Genomic DNA, 24,139 nt, shown 5'->3' with positions numbered 1-24,139 from the left:
AAGGGTTTTTTTTCAAGTTACATGGGGATAGATAGGAGACTTCCTTGGAAAAGAGCTTCTAGATCTTACCCATTTCGTAAAGCAGACAGAACTTTGGTTCTATGTCACAGCAGAAGTACTGGGCTAGCTAAAGACGCTTGGGGCACATCCACACATGTGGTGGCTTATCTTGAAGACAAAAAGTACTTAATAGGGAGTGCTGGTAAAGACAGAACAAACTCTGGGAAACACAATGACAATAGAAAAATGCTCAAAGGATGTTGTTGAAGCCCATAGAACCAAGACCCCATTCACACTTCCAAAAAAGAAAAGGCAGCCCAGGGCCGGCCTAGATTTAGGCCACCGTTTCGATGTGGCCCAGGGCCTGCAATCCAAGACCAGGGTCGGCCTTTACATATATGTATGAACGCAAAGCAGACTTAGGGCCGGCTCAGAGATTTTTTTTTTTTTTTTTACATTTGGGGAGGGGCAAAAAACAAGCAAGTATTTTTTGTTTGTTTAATAATAACCAAATCAATGCACGTACCATATATAAACATTAACACAGGCAACTTTGCTTTACATTTACATAAACATACCTGTCTAATAAAACTTCAGCCAGTAACCAGAGCTGTTCAAAGATGCCGAAAACAATAACACTCACTCCTAAACATCAGAGCAACTAGTTTGTCAAGGACGAATGTCATGTAGACAGTAATGTGCTGTTTTGTACTTCATGCAGCAAGGCTGTAGATTACATTCGTAGGCAGACCATTGTAGAACACATGGGAAGCGCTAAACATAAATTGAATGAAAGGAAACGTAAACACCAAACTTGGGATTCTTTTCTGTGCCAGCGCCTCATGACAAGCTGGCTGGAGAATGCTGCAGTTCTATTTTACAATAGCCATCTGGATGACGATGACACCGAGTTAAACTAACATGATTTAAAAAAATATATACTTTTTACAACAGGGAACTATTTGTAACATTTGAAGTAAATAAAAAAAAAAAAGTTTGTTTGTTTTATTGATTAATGGCACTGGTAAGCTTGTAACTTACTTAGAATTTTAATGTGTAAACAATTTGTATTTTCACTGCAATATTTCAATGCCTATTCTTGTGATTATTATTGTTAATGTTAGAGCACTGGTTTATTATGTATCGTGCATGTTGTTGTTATAGCCATATGTTTGGTAATCTTCTAAGAGAATGGGTAATGCTGATGTTCAGTCTTTATTGGTAATGGTTAGGGACTAGAGAATAATAATGACAATAACGAGTAAACAATAGAATAGTTTAACGATTGTGTTTGTAAACAAAGACAGTATTCATGCAGGTTAAACAAATACGTATAACTGAGAAGAAGCATGTGTAATGGAAATTATATGAATGATGAGCAATGAATGTTAAATAGTTTATTTTTGTATAAAATGATTCCAGGTGTAACCGGTTACTGAATAATTAATTATTATATGCCGTGTCTTTCCTTAGGAGGGAGCAGTAGTATTAGGTGGTTAGCCATGAGCTTGTCTTGTGAATGTCAGTCCTTGTATGTACAACCTGTTAGTCATTTGCAATCTGAGTGAAGTCTCCATTACGAACAAATATTTATACCTGTGAACACTAGCAAGTTGCTGTTTCCTGCGTTCTAAATACCTCCGTGTTCTTGAGAGAATAATGTGATTGTGGGTGAGGGTAAGCTCGGACCATCACCCCACACACCACAGCATTACGTCAAAATAGTCAATAATATGTTGTTTTTAAAAAAATAAATAAATAAATAAATAAGTATATAAATGTGTATATATATATCGTGTGTGTGTGTGTGTATATATATATATATACACACACACACACGATAAAATTGTTACTGTGCTGCATTGAAAAAAAAAAAAAAACATCTGCTACATAATCAAGGATTACTGTATATCCCGGTAGCTCTTCCATTCTGAGTACAGGCTATCGTTCCATAAAAAAAACAAAAAAAAAAAACACAACAAGTCACATTTTAGGCCTGCTTTTCAGTCACATATGTGAACGCGTAAAGGCGCCTTAAACCGCCAGCACAGTAATGTGAACGGGGTCATAGTTCACTACCCTAGTGATATGCACAAAAACAGCACCTCCTACGTGCATTTGTATTGCATCATTATGTTCCTCGTGGCTTGTTCTGTGCTAGTACTAAAATTCAGCATTCTACTTTGGCTAGATAAGCCACAGCATGTTTGGCTGTACCCCAAGCCAAGTGACATTATGCCAGCGATGTTATAAACCTGAAGATTAAAGCTAAATCAGTCTGTGAAAATAAGACATTTTTATTTCAATTTGATGTTGCACTGTAGCAAGACAGTTATGTAAGGTTCCCCACAAAGTTCCATCTGGTCACCCCATTCAGTCCTGGGCTTCTCCAAAACAACTACAACGTGCGACAAATTGTGATATTATGTGTGGTGGATGTCTAGCCACAGAGGGCTAAGCTAAGAGAGGCTAGTGCAATTTTCAAAATAAAAAACAAAATTAGATTGTTAACCCAGTCACAGTTTGTAAGATTAGAACCTGAAACTGAATGTTTCCTTTTCCAAGAGAGAAAGAGAAGGGGACGGTACTTAAAAAGAACCTTAATAGAAGGTAATGGAATTTTGTCCCAGAATCTACAAGGTGTTTCCCAACAGCTGTGCCAGCATGCATAAAATATATTCCATGTTGGTGCAGTCACCAAGTGCCAACCTTCAACATCTTTTTATTGGTGGAGTTTTTGCCGCATTCTCTCCTCAGCTGCTCGCTCATGGCCTGCAGCTCCCGTCCAAAGTGGATCATTCTCTCGATGGCAGCCTGGCTGCCTCCGCACAGCTGGCGACGCAACTGAGTGGAATCTATTTCTGTGGGCAACAAAACAGCAAGCAATTAGCTTCACTTGTATAAATTAATGTTTCAAAATACCATTTAATTGCAATGACCTGAATTGTAGCCAAAACCCCAGGCCACACAATAATTTATATTTGATCTCTCCGAGTGAAGGTTCTCAAATGTACAGTAATTAAAATGAAAAGATTGGTATGTTCTGAATACCATTATAGATAGCAGCAAATTGAAAGGCCGGTTATGGTCTTTATTTCATTCAGGCTTTGGCCTAGAGTGGCCACATGCACAGAGGGTTACTTATTTATTAAGGTGAGAAAAAAACAACTATGTCAATAACATACATCCTCCACCACGGCTGTGAATTCAGAATACTATGGAAACAGATGGTTTGGATATACAGATAGACCCTCATATTCTCAAGAACTTAGATGAAATAAAGTTAATACCAATTCCCATGACAATTAGATAAGCAGTTCTCCAGATTCCTGCAGAAATTTAAGTGTGACATACAGATGGACCCCCATATAACCCTAGGATCTAGTACTCTCAATACCTTATACTAAATGATGTGACAGAACATAAGCATGACCGCCTCCACTATTCCCCGGTAGGGAATAAAAATGCCAACAGAGACAAATTTGGTTTCAAGAGGCACCTCTAATCATACTTTCTGTCAGGGTAAAAACAGCATCCTATATATCCTGCTTAAGAATGGCAATACATAAATAAAAACCTGACAGTCAGGATCAACTCAACTCTCTCCACTCACACAGTGTTCTTATATGCTCTTATAGATTCCTTATGCTCTTACAGATTTATTTATTTATTTTCATTTTCAATACAACAAATCTCTTTTAATACCCATTTCCGCTTCACAGTCCTCCATTTCATGATCATGCTTGGAGCTGCCATTCAGGTAGCCATTGGATGATAATTCTGACACTCCGTTGCTACAGCGATCTGTCTCCATGTCAACATCATTGCTAGAAATAATAAAAAAAGAACAGACTTGAGAAAGACACTTCAATTTGTCAAGGTTTATTTAAAAATAATATAAAAAAAATCTAACACTTAAATAAAACACTGTCCATGTTATCATTTTCAACATTAGGGAATGGAGGATGTTCCCAAAATTTAAATGTCTGTTAATCTAACACAATATTATTTTCAAGTATTTAAAGTGTATTGTATAAAAGGTAATCATCTTTAGCATGAAATAAAAAAAGCCAGTCAGGTCGTAAGTGTGGTGTTCATAACTTTGACCTACTGCACACAGAGTCCTGCGCGGGTCCGATTTCTACAACCAGCTTCTGACCCAGACCCGCTACTACAGGACCCGACCGAACCCACAACCCGCAACCCGCTGCACCACCGTCTTCTTACCCGTGACTGGACCCAACCCGCTGTAATAAGACCTTCAACCCGATCCAAATCCCCAAGTGTTTGTCCTTTACCTACTGCCTGCGTCAACTGACACTCACGCTCTCACATTCACACATAGAATATATCTACCATTCTCCACAGATTGAGTTTATACAATAGGTTATACAGTGTGGTAGTTTTCTCTAGTGGTCTGGATACATTTTAACATTAATTATCTCTACTTTACTATAAAATACCTGTCTATTCCTTTCATGCCACCAGCAGAAAGGAAGCTACACCTGTGCTTTCGTAGAGATGTATCAATTTTGTGGCTGTCATACACAAAAACATAATGACAGGTTTTACAAGCAACAAATCCAAAATAATCCACTTTTCTGATTTACCGCTCAAACTGTTATCCACTACAAGATATAAACCATGCACAATCTTTTGTTTCACCTTGTTCACAAACATTTTTAATATCAACATTTTTAAAAGGATCTTGCGACGTATCAAACAAGCGGCAATACAAACCGAGAACACTGCTTAGTCAGCTGACGCCTCACTAATAGCCTGCTTTAGTGCAGGAAATACCGGTACATTTACCTTCTAATACATTATTTGGGTTACAGACAAGTACACTGAAAAGGACAGAAAATGTTTTTGGCGATTCAAATTCAGACCCATGCCTGACCCGAAAATTACATTTTTTGACCCTCACCCGAACCGCAAACCGCGAAAAAAGTTCACATTTTGACCCAAACCCGACCCGCTATTGCGGGTCACCCGCGGGCACCCAACCTGATGCAGGACTCTAGCCTAACCTCCTCCTGAAACTGCACTGCTTGTGTCAGTCCTCCTAGCTTTAGTACACCACACATGGCAGCCAGACTTATCTAGATGTTATCTATGACTTTAAAGGTTAACATCTCTTCAAATCCAATGCAATAACAATATCACACAATGCACTCTTCAGAGACTTCCAAGATGGGGATGCCACCCCTGCATAATCAAAGTGAACAGACAGCTAGCCAGAGGTATAAGGTTTCAAATTCTGGAATGCGAGACGCTCCTCCTGTTATTTAAAATCAAGACCTATTTAAAGGCATGGACTCAACACCCCTGTCTCCTCCCATTTGTAATTCCATTCTGCTTTGGAGCGAGATCAAGAGCAGCAAGCTATCTCTTTAAGCTGGATGGAATCCAGCTCAGTACCCTCCAGGATAGCTTACCTGGTGTAGATGTTGGGTTGCTGGGATCTTGTATTGTTTATGCTGTTTAGGTCTGGTGTTGTTAAGCTGGAGGGCTGGTGTTTGTGACAGTGAGACTGATGTGGTGTTTTGTTGGACATCACTCCGTTACTGCAGTTGCTGTCAAAACCTGGCAAAGGCAAGAGAAGAAATGCATCGCTAAAACAGCGGAGCTGAAGGTGTGTTTCAAAGTAGTACAGCTCAAGGTTAAGGATAGATTATTAGAAGGAGTTTTCACCTGTTTCCTTGAAGTTGGTTACTTTGTTAGAAATGCTGGTTTCCCTGGGGGAAATGTCATCTCAGATTGAATAGTAGCAAAACGAATGTATTATATGGCCATAGGTTATAACAAGTGTGGCAGTTAAAGGATTATTTTCTTTGATATAAATTGAGAATGTCATAGAATACAGCTGTGTACTAAATAGCAAGGTCACCAACATCTTAAGTAAGTTTATATTTGCATGGTTACATAAACACTCCACGTTTTTGTACTTCAAATGGTCTCAACAATCCCGTGACAGCAGCTTTTTTTGGACCAAAGGGTTAATTTTTCTTGTATGGCACCACCGATCACTCTTGACCTAGAAAACAGACTCCAATGATTCCAATATCTCCAGCGTTAGGTCTTTATCATCTAGAAAACCAAAAAGTAATTTTACAGCCAAAAGGGTCACAGGTCAAATAAGCTTTCTTCTTGGGTATACAAAGTAAATGCAAAATATAAAAACATTTACACGATTCAAATGTACAGTTGAGCCAGTTACTTTTTGAATAGAAATGTCTTCAGGGGTACATTGGTTGGATGGGTCTTTACCAGTAAATATCAAATAAGTTCATAAGTTTATATATAAAAAAAAAAAAAAAAAAACACACACAACATCATAAAATGGAAAGGTGGTATCCCTACAAATGTTTCATCTTAAATAGGAAATGCCATGACTTCTGAAATCATCAATTTGCTATGCATATCATGGGAGCCCATATGATGTCTAGCAAGAGCCAAACGCACAGTACTAGTGTTTCAGGTTATTTTCGGGGCATAAGAGCCCAACCTGATTCAGACAAACTGTTTTACTGATATGTGTGCCACCAAAATAAATGGACAACCATTAAAATATCACATTAAACTCCAGGGCACAAAAAAATAAGAAAGCTTCAGTATGCATATAATATCACAACATTTTAAGACAGCTGACTTAATATTTAGAATTGGCATTACTACAGTTCCTACTACATTGTATGCTGCAGCACTGCCATTTCTATGGTCAAGCTTTTTTTTTTTTTTTTTAAACTGTATTTTGTATTTTTTCTTTTTTTTTTTTACGCCAATAGAAGTTAGTTTCCTGTACTTTAAGTCTTAGCGATTTTAAGCCTTAATGAATTCTGCCTTCATCCTGTAAGAATTAATTCTGTACACCCACACTTTACATGTATTTATAAACCTGAATTTATCCAAGAATTTCCATAAAATATTTTAATCTCATTCACAAGAGAGATCTGGTCAAGAGCAGCAGATAGTCCCTACAGTGCTGTGTATCAGGGACAAACAGGAGTGTAACAGATAAGCAGGGAACACAGAGACCAGGGTGCAAGGCAGGGATTTCTCTCAAAATAACTCACACAACCTTCCTGTGCAGCAATCCACTTGAAAACAAGTATTGGCCGTAAATTGAGTTACAGGTTAATGCGGCAACTGCAGATAACCCTGTGTGTACAGATGCCACTTTCAGACAACACACTCATTTATTTATTTTACAGTGATTTGCCCTAAATGTTGGTTTCTGGCTCCTCAGCATCTGCACTTTACCGGAGAAGTCAGAAACCAACTGTCACACTACAATAAAAAAAATACATTAAAAACTACATGGGACGTTCCCTAAAAGCAATATTTGGCAATACAGAGTGAACACCAAGGATACATGCAAAATGAACACAAAGCACTGTTTCTGAATACAAAGAATTTTACAAATCAAAGGCCATAAGATTTGTGGACAAGAAATTTTGAGTATCATGGCACAAACACAGTCTGACCTTTAAAAACCAGACCATGATACAGTATATTGTGATAAAATGTTTTTGCATGCCAGGCTTCTTATTCCAGCAGTGTTGAAGTATCTATGTAAAGCATTTCTACCGTTTACAGAATCAAATTCTCGTTCCAGTGTTCAGCCTTGCAATAATCATAATTATTTTTTCATCAAAAACATGCGAGATAGCGACCAGACATTTGTTAATAGCTTGAAATCAAAACTTTTCTTCACAACTGCTTGACAACCTAGAAACCTAGAAAATGTCCCTTTGTTTGCATGTGCAATATTTGAAACGTGAATATTCACAATTTTAGTTTAATCAATCAGCTTAGGTCAGGTAACCTGTTTTTAATTAACTAAAATGTCAAGAAAAAACAGTGGCGTAACAAGCCCTCTTATGTCAGACCCCATACCACTCACCAAAAGGTCATAGAGGAAGCTGTTGAAACTCAGTTAAGTGAAAGACAGTGGACCATTTAGCCATAAGATCTAGTCTCTCATCTGAGTAATAAGGTAATAATGTTTTAACATTTATCCAGTTACAACAGTCAAAATGATATACCCCCATTATGAAGTACCAGCTTTTAGTTACCTGCTAGGTGACCATGTGAGCTGCTGGACTTGACCAAGGCCAGGCTGTGGATGTTTGCACTGTGACTAGGGCTCATACTGGGGCTGCTGAATGTCCGTGGGCTGCCTGGGTAGCGGTCTTGGGACTTAGGACTACGGCCCCCTAGGCACCGCACTTCACTGTCTGTCCCATTCACCATTTCTATAAACTGACGCACCCTGTTTGAAAAAGAAAAATATGCATAACGCCACAGCTTCCATAACATCTGATACCAGAGCATGTTATATTAAAACTGCTCATTCAAGCAGAATACCAGAAATTGAAGTCAAATCATTATAAATCAGTAATCAAGAAAGGAGAACATCCAGCTCTTGATGCAAGAGTTTGTTCAACTGCTCAGAATAGGAACACTGGATTACACTCTGGCACACATAAATGAATAAGTCACAAAAACAAATGGCCGCATGGGATAAACTGTCTAAGCTAACACAACCCCTACCTTTCAAGTTACAAAGCAGTGGACATCTCCAATCAATTTTCTTTAAAGACGTAAATGCCAGTAAGAAAATAGAATTAAACTTAAAATCTAACAGAACAAAAGACCGTGGTCAAGCAGAAATCAATCCCACACAGAAATGGTGTTCCAAGACTGAATGAACTTACTTCAGCATGAATAAAAGGTTTGGATTTCTTTCTACTAAACTTGGATACAGTTGCTGTGTTGTTTCGATTGCTTCACCCATCCTTCCTGCCAACACCAACTTCTGTATTTCTGTTAAATGAAAAAAATGTAGAACAAATCAGTGGCAAGACACTTGAATGTTTATTAGGCATTGCATAACTGTTTATTGTCTTAATGAACGCATTTCAAAGACCTGGTGTCACCACTTTTACTCTCTTGATTTTGTACCACTTTGATTAGCTCTTATATTCTAAACTTCTTACTTTGTCTGTTTCTGATGGAGGCTAGTTCCTCATGTACTGCCTGGTCTGTTGATTTGGCGAATGCTTCTGCTGTAGCACAGTATCCATGATGAACTAGGTAGGATGAAACCATTCTGGAAAACACAGAAGAGAATAAGTGGTGTTAATTATAATTCCACATGCTGGCTAAAGTGTAGGTGCTTAAATTTTGTTCATATGATAAGAACATTTTAAAACTAGAGAGTTAGCTGCCGATAACAGACCATGATCCAACTGGTTCTGTCAATTCGTCCCAAGCACTGTTGGACCCAAGTCAAATCTGACGCGAGTCATCTTGGACATAAATCAACTGGGATTACGGTGAAATCCGGTGTAAGTGCAGTCAGACCATTGATGAATACTAATCACAACCACTAGCCTTTACTTTACAAAGACAGCAAGCAAACTAAAAGCGAAACATATTCATATTATTATTATTATTATTATTAATAAATAATAATAATAACTAGAACTGCCAGGCAGTTTCACGGCTTCCAAGCTCAGTACCAGTTGGAAATTTTGGCAAGCTGTAGCATTGCAGCATAAGTGTCAGCAACAGATCATTTTTACGGAGCAGTTTCAATTCAAAATACAGCATTAGTTCATTATCTCATGATATTTTAAGCACCATAGTAACCATGACTATCTACACACTGTAAGGAGTTATAAAAGCTAGTTTTATATTTAAGCTTAAGGAGAGGTCAAAGGTCACGATCATGGTAATTTTTGAATACAGCATATATGGGTTCCTAAATGTGTTATATAGTAAGCATTACCCTGTGTGCACTCTGTAAAGAGTTATAAGCTAGTTTTGCATTTGACCTTAAGGAGAGGTCAAAGGTCATGGTCAAGGCAATTTTTGAATAGAGTACATGGGTTCCTATATGTGTTCCATAGTAACCTACATTTTCTTTGTAAATTTAAACCCGCTTCAGTTGAAAAACGGTTTATTTGATTAACTCCAAAGTTGACAAGCATCATCCGTGTCAATACAATTGGATTTTTCAAAAATTGTGTTTGTGCGTAAACCAATATGACCACCTGACGCATTTCTTTAAAAACCTTTAAAAATCTTCGGTCAAATGCAAAACTAGCTTATAACTCCTTACTGAATGCAGATAGGGTAATGGTTACTATGGAACATATATAGGAACCCATATATGCTCTATTCAAAAACTGCCTTGATTGTGACCTTTGACCTATCCTTAAGGTCAAATGCAAAACTAGCTTATAACTCCTTACATCTTGTTTTACGCAAGAACACAATTTTGCCATATTTGAATTTCATTGTCTCCAGGATGACGGCTACCAAGTTAGGAGTTAGTTGGTTAAATGGTTTGCAAACAGAAGTAGTTTGATGTTTGGGTGTGTTTTGGTTAATTTGGTGGCAGCCATTTTGATAGTAAAATTTAACACAGCAACTTCTGCTTCGCAAACTTGAAGAGGGTTTGGCTGCTGATGACGTATGCGATCAACCAGTTCACCGGTTCCCAAGAAGATGATTTTGAAAGGTTTTTCCAAAAAATACATCAGGCCGTCATCTTGGTTGATTGCAATATATAGTGTTTTTTTTTTATTTTATTTTATTTTATTTTTTTATTATTGATATTACTAATTAGAAGGACAGTGACCTATTCAAATCAGTAAATATTTCAGTCTTCTCTGAACAAAAGCTGTATGTGTGCGAAATGTACACATGAAGTAAAGGTGTCTAATTGGGTGTCCTTACAATTCTTCTTTTCCTGATAATGGGGCCAACTGAGGTTTGATTACTTTCTTTGAACAAATTAATGCATCAAAAAATCATGCTTGTGTACGATGATTTAGGCAATTGAAAGTTTAGTCCTTTTACTGTATCTCAAATATATTTGCATTTGAATGGTCAAATATTAACAAGTACTTATTCTTGACTGCCATTTTGTTTTATTACTGTTTTCCTTTATATATATATTTTTTATGAGAGAGAGAGAGAGAGAGAGAAACTTGAGTATAATAAAAGAGAAAATAATACCATTAATAATTACATATTCTAAATTATTACCCAACATTTCTAAAATAATTTGGAGACATTCACGTATACTTCATAATTCAGAAAAAATATTTCCAAAAATGCTGGTAGTGGCTTTTAGAAGGGATGCAAATTTAGATGACATTTTGGTCCACAGTAAACATAAATAGATCACAGACACATTAAAAGGACATTAAAACCTGTAAGCGCACATGCAAAGTATGCAAATATATTCGTAAAGATAAGTGAAATTGCAAATAGAGAAAATAGATATTCAGTCATAAGAAACTTGTCTTGCAAAACTAGCACCTTGTTTATGATACATTTTACTTCAACACTTTACAAAAAAGGAACTTAACATGAATGAGCTACTTTTAGAAGAAATACAATTAGATAAATGTATGACATAGAAGAATAAAAGGAAAATAAATTGATAAATAGACGAGATACCAGGATGTCTGAAGGTTTAAATAGAAAGAAATAGTAGATCATTACTTTATTAACTATGTAGTAAATTACATCACAAACACATTCATGTCGGAAAACAAGATGAGAGAGGTTTTAAATTAAGAAGAAAGAGCATTTGGGAATGTAGTAACTCCTTCGTGATGATAGCATATGTTCAAACATAAGCAAGCTATTTTGTGACACAGTGATACAAAAATAGTTTTCTATTCAATACTATCTGTTATTCCTCCACTTGGTTTGCAGCTCACAACAAGCTTCAGGCAGTATCCTTCATTTTCCAATTACGACAGGGTTTCACTTTAACCACGCCATGCAATACCTAATGTATTTAAAATGCACAGAAAGCTTGAAAGTACATAAAAAGCTTTGGGGTATGTGGGGGAGGGCATCTGTTTCAATAAAATTGACTTATCTGAACCAGAGCAAGGTGCGACTCACCTCTTTAGTCGGTAGTTTTTCTGCAACTTCTGTTAAGATTTACTAAAACATTTTTAGTCCAGTAACCATTGTTGAAATGTTACAGGGCTCTATTTTGATGACTAAATTATAATGCAATAAATATTAAATTTCAAAAGGGACATGTTTATGTCATACTACATGAATACAAGGGATACAGCACTTAAAAAAACAGTTTAACTAGACTTCCACAATGCAGCTACATGAAATACAACAAAGTATAAAGTACACTGCTCTGTTGTGTCATACAAACCATTAATAGAGGGTGAAAAAATCAAAATTTAAAGCTGATTGCATGTGTTGTGTACATTACTTATTTAAGTGTAATCCTGTATGTTTACTTGACTTGTGCAGGAGTGTACATGACGGAAATATCAATAACAATGTGTTAATACAACTACACTACTGTCAGGGAAATTACTCTCTTTTAATGCTGTGGGAGCCTTTAAAAAGGCTGATGGGTTTTAAGCATTTTAACTTCAATTTTCTTTATACTGTGGTGGTCCTGACTTCAATATAAAACTACTGTCATCAACCAACATCTGCAATAAACTTGATGAAGTGCTGTGCTACTATTGTAATGAACGTGTACAACAGAGCATTTTTCTAAATTAAAAATTAAAGAAACATGTTAATTGTGTAAAGTGTTTAGGTGTTTTTGTCAGATAAAATGATGATTCAATTTCATGATCTCCACCTTCAGAAAAGTGTATGCTCATTTACATTCATCTACGCCAAGTGCAACCCTCCCTGATGACTTCAACTACCTAGTAACCGTGTCCATTCTGTGGCAGGACTGGTAAAATCACTACATTAAACACAATAGCATATATCTACAGTACAGGAGGTTTGAGTTAAATATATGGCAGAAATGATGCAGATTTTAGAACCAATTAGCTTCACAGACTGTGAAAAATGTTTCTCACTGGCGATACCATCATATTTTCATAAAGAAAAAAGGGGTTCAAGCTGAGGATACCTGTATAAAATTGATTTTTCTGTTAAATGCTAAGCTTTTAGCGTTATAAAAGAATAGAAAGGACAAGTACTTTGAAGGACATAATACATGGCTTGTAGCCAGTGACTGTAATGAAAACGATCTACTACTGGCATTTATTTACAAGGCTAGTTATACTTTTTTATTTTGGTATTTTTGGATCACATTATGATTGAATTAGTTTGGTCATTTATTCAAATGCACAACAATTAACATACCTATTCAATATGGTCAAGGATGAGAATGGTGCGAGTAACAAACACTTAAGGACTAATACACACCAGACCTGAATGAAACCAAATGAAGCTCACAGAATTCAGATTTTGAGTCGTTCACCTTGATGGCGCTCTTCATTAGTTAATTTAAATCAATAAATTCATTTATTTATTTGTTTTTTATTCGCTCCGGTGTGCATTGGCCCTAACGTTATAGTTTCTGATCCCTGTTCGGGTAATATATTTTAAATCTATATTATGAAGCTATATTTATAGGCTGTTGCCTGATTAAAATGAAACATTCACAATTATTATTATTATTTTTTTTTAATTTAGTCGTCGCCAATTATTTTTACCCCGGTTTTCACCCCAATTTAGCATGCCCAATTATTATCTGTATCCCCGGCTCACCGCTCGCAACCCCCCCGCCGACTCGGGAAACAGAGGCTGGAACACGCGTCCTCCGAAACGTGCTCCTTCCGAGCCGTCATTTTTCGCACTGCAGATCCACAGCAATGCCACCAGACCTATAGTGCTGGAGGACAACACAGATCTGGCGGCTCCGCTGCAGAGCCACAGGCGCCCTATCGGCCACAGGGGTCGCGAGCCGTGGATTCCCCTGCCGACCTAAGCCCTCCCTACCCAGGCAGCGCTCGGCCAATTGTGCGCCGCCCCCTAGGAACTCTCGGTCACGGTCAGCTGTGACATAGCCTGGATTCGAACCTGCGATCTCCAGGCTATAGGGCACATCCTGCGAGGAGCGCCTTTACTGGATGCGCCACTCGGGAGCCAAGAAACATTCACAATTGATAGTATTGAGATCAAAAGCGAAACCTGCGAGTGAGACTTGTCTGAGACGCTGGACAAAGCTTTTACTTTAGGAATTAATACAATGAGGAGATGAGAATTCAACCAATGTAAAAGATTTGACTCCCTTAGAATCCCACTGATTTTCAATAAGTTTGTTAAAAAACTAAACAAAATCAAAACATCCCCAGAACAATACTGTGGGGGGGGGGGGTTACATCTGCAATTAAATGGTTTGCAAACATAAAAAAAATATTAAAGTGTACGATCTGTGTCATTGGTGAGGTTTCGATGGAAAAATAAAAAGAAGTCTCACCTTTCTCTCACACTATTTTTGTAGTACCTTCGTGTAATTTGGGTTTCCATGCAGTTTTCTTTTAGGGAGAGGAATTCTCCTTCCAAATGCAAATTACTTAATATTACAGTACAGGAAGGTATTCATTATTTTTGCCCGAGTTCCATTTTGGCCTTGTGCGACTACTGATATCACGCAGCTTTCTTGAACTCGGTTTCCACAAAGTTTTTAGCTTGTGTTGAAGAACTGCAAGTGCATCCTACCTCATTTAGCAATCAAAAAATATAATAAATAAAAGAACGTGAAACGAAACAAAAACCCAGACCTAGCGTTACACAAATACAACCACCCCCCCCCCAAAAAAAACCCACCAAATACCAACAGTCCATAAGAAAGCGCTGTGTACTATCCATGTATTTGCTAAACATTTCTTGACTGCAGATATATGTTATTATAAACCTATTAAACACGTATATATATATAATATATACAGATTGACCTACAGAACTGTAGCTTCAGCAATTCCAGTCAAATGTTTAGTGCAGGACATTTTTTAAATATGTTTTTGAAGGAACTCGGCAGGTAGGTTGGCCCAAACATCTTGGAGAACTACCACAGTTCTTCTGTGGATTTAGGCAGCCTCAGTTGCTTCTCTCTCTTCATGTAATCCCAGACAGACTCGATGATGTTGAGATCAGGGCTCTGTGGGGGCCATACCATCACTTCCAGGACTCCTTCTTGTTCTTTACGCTGAAGATAGTTCTTAATGATTTTCGCTGTATGTTTGGGGTCGTTGTCATGCTGCAGAATAAATTTGGGGCCAATCAGATGCCTCCCTGATGGTATTGCATGATGGATAAGTATCTGCCTGTACTTCTCAGCATTGAGGAGACCATTAATTCTGACCAAATCCCCAACTCCATTTGCAGAAATGCAGCCCCAAACTTGCAAGGAACCTCCACCATGCTTCACTGTTGCCTGCAGACACTCATTCGTGTACCGCTCTCCAGCCCTTCGGCGAACAAACTGCCTTCTGCTACAGCCAAATATTTCAAATTTTGACTCATCAGTCCTGAGCATCTGCTGCCATTTTTCTGCACCCCAGTTCCTGTGTTTTCGTGCATAGTTGAGTCGCTTGGCCTTGTTTCCATGTCGGAGGTATGGCTTTTTGGCCGCAAGTCTTCCATGAAGGCCACTTCTGACCAGACTTCTCTGGACAGTAGATGGGTGTACCAGGGTCCCACTGTTTTCTGCCAATTCTGAGCTGATGGCACTGCTGGACATCTTCCGATTGTGAAGGGAAGTAAGCATGATGTGTCTTTCATCTGCTGCAGTAAGTTTCCTTGGCCGACCACTGCGTCTACGGTCCTCAACGTTGCCCGTTTCTTTGTGCTTCTTCAAAAGAGCTTGGACAGCACATCTGGAAACTCCTGTCTGCCTTGAAATTTCTGCCTGGGAGAGACCTTGCTGATGCAGTATGACTACCTTGTGTCTTGTTGCTGTGCTCAGTCTTGCCATGGTGTATGACTTTTGACAGTAAACTGTCTTCAGCAACCTCACCTTGTTAGCTGAGTTTGGCTGTTCCTCACCCAGTTTTATTCCTCCTACACAGCTGTTTCTGTTTCAATTAATGATTGTGTTTCAACCTACATATTGAATTGATGATCATTAGCACCTGTTTGGTATAATTGTTTAATCATACACCTGACTATATGCCTACAAAATCCCTGACTTTGTGCAAGTGTACCTAGAAGAATTGATGCTGTTTTGAAGGCAAAGGGTGGTCACACCAAATATGGATTTGATTTAGATTTTTCTTCTGTTCACTCACTTTGCATTTAGTTAATTGATAAATATAATCTATTAACATGTCTATTTTTGAAAGCATTCTTACTTTATAGCATTTTTTCACACCTGCCTAAAACTTTTGCACAGTACTGTATATATATATATATATATATGAGGTATTGGGGATGAAGTATATCAGTTGTCCGTACAAGTTAAACACATTTCTCAGTAGATGCTAATCCGTTTGGGCATTTTTGGAAGTAGCCTTGTAGCAAGCTGATGTTATGTCACGTATTTGTCTTTTTGAACAAATTCGTGGAACCAGCTGTTTTTATTATTTTATGTTTTCGTTCTTCTAAAACAAATCTTGCTCAATTAGGTTTTATACATTTTACTTCAACTCTATGCCTGGTGCTGTTGCCTGCAACAATAATACTAGAGATCACTTGCATCAATTCCAGGCTATGCTAATTTAATACTTTTTAGGGTATCAAATTTGACTTATTTTTCTTTGGTAGGTACCCATGATAGATGCTACTTAAGGCTAGTGTACAATGCACTGCATATTATTGCTAAGGGACAGAAAAGTCTAGACTTAAAGCAATCAGCTATCCAATGACCAAAGACAAAGATGACCAAACACAAAAATGTAATGGATGAAAATAAACCTCTGTGCTTTGCAAAGAACATTATTATTTATTTATTTAATTAATTAATTAAATTATTTATATGTTCATTACAAAGGGCTGCATTTTTTAATTTATACTGGATTCAGTATTTATTTGTATAACTTTGTTTATAAAACAACTCGACTATAAAGCACTTATTTTATGAGTCAAATGGCAATCTTGAAATGTTAAATAAATGTCACATGAAAAAAAAAAAATTCTGGCATGGAGAGGTTTCTAAACCCAGTATACTGTATGCTTATTTTTTTCCTATTTGGTAAAAGCAGCTCTCAGTTGTTAATAAAGAATTGCTTGGTACAGCCTTTAGTTACAGAGGACAGATGAGGTTACATTACAAACAGGAGCTTCACTGCAGTTTTTGGTCAATTTGCATGGCTTTAGTGTGAGGTGATTTACTCACCCCTTTTTAGCCGTACACTTCCTATAATGTGAGGAATGTGTGTAATATGTGCCAAATATGAAGACAGTATTATAAAGTGTGCCGACTGTAACAATGATTGGAATCAGGCACTTAAAAGAAGTTTATATCTTCTTATACTACCCATTGATATTTCATATCATAATGATATAAATTAAAAAAAAGCCCTCTCATGCATCACTTACTTCTGAATCATCATCTGCCACTCCCCTTCACGGTCTCCTGTGGGGAATCCGTCAATCTGGGTCTGGATTTTTGATTGCCACTCACGCCTGTAGTCTTCGATATCAAACACGAATGGGTGCTGGCCAAAATTGGCATCCACTACCTCTCCAGGTGTCTGAAGGCCCACCGTAGGGTATAAATTGGGCTAAACAAGGACACAATATTAAAACAAGATGTTTATGCAAAACAATTCACTCTTGTAATGATCAAGGTTTATATTACTCCTTCACTGCTGGGAAACACGTGCTATCTTAGGAACTAAAACCTCATTAAAACCTGTTATTATACAGTGTACCTAGTGGGTATGTTCAACATATATTCAGGGGGAAATACATGGATCATTATGCGGTCATAGACAGCAATTTTGTGTTAACTATAGTGAAACCAACCTGTCCAGGATGCAGCAAATATATTTTCTCTCATAAATAAACAGTAAAACACATTTACACTGACCAAAATCAGGCAGTACCTATTTGACTGTGTTGGCAGACCACAAGAGGAGAGAGAGACGTTCTCTAGATTAAAGTAATGAATATAATGTAGGAAAATATCAAGAGGCACTCAGTTATCAGAGGGATCCCCAAAGTTCAAAGTGAAACAATAATGTTGCTTCTTACTCTAAACTAACTGGTCCAGAAATTAGAGAAGTGCCTTAATTCATGGTAAGATAATGTAGCCTTCAAAGTTGTGTGCCCAGAGTAAGCAATATGACACGACAGGGGCGAAGCACGAGGCCGCAGGCAGAGTGTCTTTAGCCCCTGGCAGTGAGGTTATCCCAGCACAACCAACAGCCCTGAAGTGTCTTACTGCGCTTATAAAATGGGTTACTTTTTTTTTAATTATTTTTTTTTTAATAAAGATACACACATTTTTTAAATTTTAAATTAAATATTTATCTATTATACGCTGCTAAAAACAGTCCCAATATAACTATTACTAAACTGGGAAGAATAGTCTCAATGAATTAAATAAATAAACAATGTATGGTTGCACAATTTTTTATTTATTTTTTTAAAGTAGGAGCATTTAGCAGTAGCTTTGACAAGTATTTTTTTAAAGGATGACTCCTTTTTTTGTAGTTGTTTCATGTATTGAACTGTTGCGGTCTTCATCCTCCAAGAATGCATGAATGTTGGAGTTAGCAAATAAATTGAAAAACTTGGGGGAAGTCTGGCATTTTTTGTTGATGCAGAGAACAAAATGGCTACCAGTTCAAATTTGAAAATTTGAAAATTCTAAATGGTTGGCACAATGATATCTGTTGGTAATGAGACTCAGTTGCAGGGACTTGTTTTTACCCATTGGTTGTACTATAATAATGCAATGGCTTAGAACACACAGTAGCCAATCAAGAGGCATACATTTCTGAACCCATGCCAATTGTAACAGAGCTCCTTCTGCTTTCCCCTACCTAGATACACAACTCTAACACGGCGTATACAGGTTTAGTGGATCACATTCCATAACGCTAACAGTGCATTTATCATTACATTCATAACAGTCTTTCTAAGGTTAGTAATTCTTACTATACCCAAAAGGGTTCTGCTTATTAGACAATTAACACATACATTATTCTGTTATACCAGAAATAGCTACAATGTTGGTCATATAAATCATGCGAATACGTGCATAAGCTTACAGTTATTCTATTACTGTTCAATAAGCATGCTAAAGCAAAATGTGATTATGTAGATGCACTTACTGGTAAATCTGTAAAAGCAATACCTGCAAGAAAAAGAAGAAACCTTTAGTATCTATTTTTCTCTAGTAATGACTTATTTTATCATTCTTTGGCTTTAAAATATACAACACGAAAACCCATTTAGATAAATTATATTATATGTTCTATTATAGTACTGAATCGTTTAGACTATTAATTACAAAAGCATTTACAACACTGTAGCTGAATATCCAACAGTACAAACATGTAGGGTTCTAGTAAAAAGATTATATCCTAAAAAAAAAAAAAAAAAGTAAGTGATTCAAGTAAAACACTATTTGGTAGGAGGCAGTTTCAGTCTCTTATACATACCACCATAAAGTACTTAACTTACTTTCCTATTAGAAGACATTATCTTTTGAATAAGGACCTTTAAAAAAATGCTAAACACACTGTGGGGTTATCATTACAGAGCGAAGAAGAAATGCTTACGATTAACACATTAAGTATACACAAATTAGTAGGCCCTAAGTGTGTGATGATACTCCTACTTTATGAGTTGTTAGGTATTATTAAATAGAATAAAACATGTTAACTCAACACAAAACAAAATATTCCCTCGGTTGCACTTGTTTACAGTTATTGAGTAAAAATCTATAACAATCTGACATACATTTAGAGTTGAAGATTATTTGTCTCGCTCGCTTGTTTGGTGCTCCTGTTGGTGGAGGGTGATTGTTAATCTTCAGAGAGCCAGATTTGTTAAGTGCTAAAAACCACGAATTGTGGGTGTTGTCGAGTGATTGAAAACGAGACATTATGTGTTTGAAAGTGGTCTCGGGGGTGCACAGGAGTCAAATATGGGTCAAAGGTCACGTATAATCTTCTAGATCAGGGCTTCTCAAACTTTGTCCTGGGGACCCCCTGTGGCTGCTGGTTCATTCCACGCAAGCTCTCAATCAATCAACTAGACCGTTAATTGAACTAATAATTTGCTTAATTACGCCTTTTTACTTGTTTTCAGCTCTGTTTTAGGCAGCATGTCTGTTGACTTGCAAAGGGATATTTACAACTAAAAACAGGAACAGACTCTGTGAACACAGCAGCTAACTACATTGAGAGTAACAACTTCCTGGACTACAGTATTATTTAATATTAAGGCAGAACTAAATGGCTGTGAGAAAGACATTTTTGGATTTTTTTCAGGTGGAAAATAAGGAAAGCCATATATGCAGTATTTATTGAAAGTACTCATGACTTCAAGGTAATGTTAAATTGTACTCACCCAAAATACATTATACTCACATAGGTCCCTATTTTCCTACATGACTAAATGGACTAAAATGATGTTTTAGTTTTTTTTAGGTAGGTGTAGTCAGGGCTGGTACAGCACCCGATTTTCGTAAATGACCAATTGCTGCATTATGGTTTTAAGCATCTAAATCATTTATGCTTATCTAGGAGATAACTAAATTCGCTCCTACAGGTAACTGGATTTAGACGTATCAATGTAGGTGTGATTTTTGAAACCTGTAGTCACTAACATGCTCACTGACTAGGCAGAATATCAGTTAGGATGGTAATGAGCAGACGGGGCTCAGAATCGCATAGATTTAGTTCTTTGGGCGTTTGTAAAGGTCATTTGCATTTCTGGAAAAAAAAAAAAAAAACACAACAACACCATCACCACACAAGGTGTGCTTACAATAAATGGCTGCAAACCCCAATACAACTGGAGAGTCTGCCTCTGATTTTGGAGAGAAAAAAAAAGAACTGCACAAAACCTAATTTTTCATCTGAGAAAGTAGAAATACTTGTTGATGCAGTTCTTCATTTATATAAAATCTTCCTGCAAGACAAAGGATCAACAGATCCCGTGACCATACAAAAAAGAGGATGGGAGAACGCGTTGAATCCCTGCAATTGTATACAATTATTCTTTTGTTTATGACAAATGTTTTTCACGCAGTCACTTCAGTCACTAGTTTGGACACAGTAGACTAGTTTACACCCGAGTTGTCTCCCATAGATCTTTGATATGGAGGATAATTTATGTCAAAATAATAAATAAATAAATGAATGAATGAATGAATAAATAAATAAATAAAATAGATAGACATTTACTTATGAAAATATTTATTTATGTATTCATTTATTTACTTATTTTTCATTTTGGTATAAAATATTCTCCATACTTAGAAAGCCCCCTACAGCATAGAATGTTACTAGGGCAGTGGTTTTCTTCACTGCCACAGGGATGGCAAAGCTGCACATTGTTGAAGCAGGTGTAAATCAGAAAGTCCTAAAAGCCTAATAGAAGATGTGTAAATGCTTTGGAAATTGCATAGGGGTATGTCAGCTAATTTAACAAGCCGTGAATAACATAAAAATAGACTGACGACTTTAACCGACTAAATCCCTGGAAGCACCTAAACTTATGTCTGAAAATCGCACACACAAGTCGCCAGTATAAATGACTGAAAACATGCTTAAACCCCTTAGTCACACACGAAAATAGCGCCCATAGTGTCTAAGTTGGAGAGTAAATTACTCAATGACCCAAAACCTTACATGGAGTGCTGACTACAAGTAAATGGGTTCTCTGCACACTCCTACAAGTTAGTGCAAAGGCATTTTAGGATTATATTATATTTCTGGGCTGTTAACACAATTAAAAGTCAATATCAAATATAATACAAAATACAACAAAATCCTTTTAGATTTGTAAACCCTCTTTCTTTAAATCCCCCCTCCTGTTTTCACTTTGTTTAAAGACCTACCTAAACTATGCCCGTTTTTTGTATAGAAGCAGGTGTTGTTTATAAGGTTCACACAGCAGCCTATGACATCTCCAGTTGTAAAAGTTGGGCCGTAAGGCTGGCCAGTGCCCGACGAACAGAAAGAATGGCCATCGTCTCCATGGTAACCATAGGACTGCTTGTCCCAGCCTTAAAAAGAAACAATAATGTGTCATGTCAGAAACATACATATTAACCATCAAAAAATAAAAACACCACATTACTCTGACCTACATATAAAAAAGGCTTATAACATTCCAAGAATGCAATCTTAATGTTGAAAATTCCAGTTATTTGTAAACAATATCAATTTTATATAGAACGGGCGCGTTTGTGTTAAAGTGATTCACCCGCAGTAAGTGATAGACGGTATAAACTCCCACACAGTAACCTGACATTCAAAATGTCCCCCAATCACCAGTACAGTAAACAAAACAAACAAGCATGTATGCGGTTCAAAATCTTTATTAAGACACTCATTACACTAATAAAAAAACTATTAAAACTTATGAATGTAATAAAAAGTAAGTGCAAAAATGTAAAGCAAGTGCAGAAATGTACAGTACAGGTAGGCTACATTACTGCAGATTGTTTCCAGTGAAGAATTCTGTGATACACATCTGGGCGATCTTTTTTTTTTTTTAAAGTATGGACGGCAAACCTTGTCAGCGTTTTGTAAAAAAATGCCAATTCGGTGTCTCGGAAAACAAAGTTAATGCCCCCCCCATTACAGTATACCGGAAAGAGGACGAGAGCAAATCAAGGCTGTTCTAAAAATGTTATTTGACGCCTTCTGGTAACGATGAAAAGAATGGATACTACATGTATTGTGTTAAATATTGGATAAAATGTGCACCTGGTAGTCTATTCATGTTGACACCCTGAGCAGAAAGACCTATCCCCATATACCTGCAAAATAAAACAAAATCATATTTATTCATAATTCACAGTATGTGGTATATTTTCTGTAGACTGCAACCAACAGCAATAACAAAATGATTCAAAATTAGTTTTTATTTCACAATTCTCTCCATGCCATTATGTTGTGCACCTCAATGCCTTAAAAGGTCTTAAAATTAAGGCTGTACGAATATATATTAAAAAAAAAGCTCTTAAACAGCATTGTGTTTCACTTATTTCGCTGTACTGTTTTAGGAATGCATTGCATTTCATTCTACATTTTTTTCCATCAGTTTCATTTTTTCAAAAACAAAAATGGCTACAAATGCTAAACAAACTTTTCATATTGAAAATGTATGGAGTTTACCAGTAAACATGTAATCTATTGAATATAGACTTACAACCTAAATTTAAATAATTGCCACAAAGATTATGAATCAAATTACTTATTTGCCATGATATTCTGGTACTGAAGGACATCTGGGATACCAGATGAATCTTAGACCATCAGTAAGTGTTGTCCTCAAAGTGAAAATACAGCAAAATAAGGCATGCGTGACACAGTTTTGCTAATGAGAGATTCTGCTACTTTTAAAAACGGGTGTTAAATAAGCCACTGGATTCTTGATCCTGCGCCATCTTAGTCCCCCTACTGAACCTACCTACCAATGTCAACCACATTTTCAGAAGGTAAATCTATAGAATAAATATAAACTGTTCTGTAAATATAAAAAAAATTCTATGTGGTGTCTCTTGTATAAAAACCTTCGCTATATCTGTTATGCATATGCATCCCTAGCAGGGGAATAATACATTTCCTGGAAAAATATCTAAAACACTCCTGTACATCAGGTTTTTTTATTTGTGTGTGTGTGCCCAATTATATTTATACCCTCGAATTTCTCCCCAGTTTGGAATGTCCAATATTTTTTCCCCTCACTGCTGTGATTCCCCACACAGCTCAGGAGAATTGAAGGTCCATTGGGCGTCCTCCGATCCCACAACCAAGCCAGCTTCCTCTTGTACACCCTAGAACTCGAGAGCAGATGTCAGCGAGCTACTGGCCTCTGGAAAACATATGAGGAGAAACAGTCCCTGCCGGTATCCCCAGCAAAGACCGGCGACTCGTACAGCAAATGTGTATCCACACTGCTCCCTTACTTCACAAATATTTGGTAAATCAAATGTACACAATGGTGCAAGGACCCAGCTCATTTATGAAAGAGAGTCATCTTGTAGATGGTTAATTAAGTTGGCATCTTACCCATCTCTTCCTTTACTGACTATCTTCACTTCAAAGTAGTAGATGCCACAGGCTGCCGGGATGGGGTGGGTGGCTCGAACAGATGCTGCATCTTTAGGGGTCTTCCCATGGCCTGAGGAGGAACAGACATG

General features: G+C 37.1%; 1 protein-coding gene across 1 annotated transcript in view; it reads right to left on the bottom strand.

The window, feature by feature from the left end:
- LOC117400560 (ran-binding protein 9-like) overlaps positions 1 to 24,139 on the bottom strand; it is a 64,320-nt gene that overhangs the window by 4,346 nt on the left and 35,835 nt on the right. Inside the window, exons 2-12 of the mRNA XM_034000702.3 lie at positions 24,009 to 24,120; positions 22,701 to 22,753; positions 21,827 to 21,994; positions 19,089 to 19,111; positions 17,347 to 17,531; positions 9,003 to 9,115; positions 8,721 to 8,829; positions 8,079 to 8,275; positions 5,439 to 5,586; positions 3,706 to 3,827; positions 2,710 to 2,861 (exon numbers count right to left, since the gene is read on the bottom strand). Of these exons, the coding sequence (XP_033856593.2) occupies positions 2,710 to 2,861; positions 3,706 to 3,827; positions 5,439 to 5,586; positions 8,079 to 8,275; positions 8,721 to 8,829; positions 9,003 to 9,115; positions 17,347 to 17,531; positions 19,089 to 19,111; positions 21,827 to 21,994; positions 22,701 to 22,753; positions 24,009 to 24,120 (1,382 nt within the window). The remainder of the gene's footprint in view (positions 1 to 2,709; positions 2,862 to 3,705; positions 3,828 to 5,438; positions 5,587 to 8,078; positions 8,276 to 8,720; positions 8,830 to 9,002; positions 9,116 to 17,346; positions 17,532 to 19,088; positions 19,112 to 21,826; positions 21,995 to 22,700; positions 22,754 to 24,008; positions 24,121 to 24,139) is intronic.

This window comes from Acipenser ruthenus, chromosome 4 (genome assembly GCF_902713425.1).
Source record: "Acipenser ruthenus chromosome 4, fAciRut3.2 maternal haplotype, whole genome shotgun sequence".
NCBI classification, from domain to species: domain Eukaryota; kingdom Metazoa; phylum Chordata; class Actinopteri; order Acipenseriformes; family Acipenseridae; genus Acipenser; species Acipenser ruthenus.
Note: the sequence above shows the minus strand (reverse complement) of the source record. Positions and strands in the feature narration are given on the sequence as shown.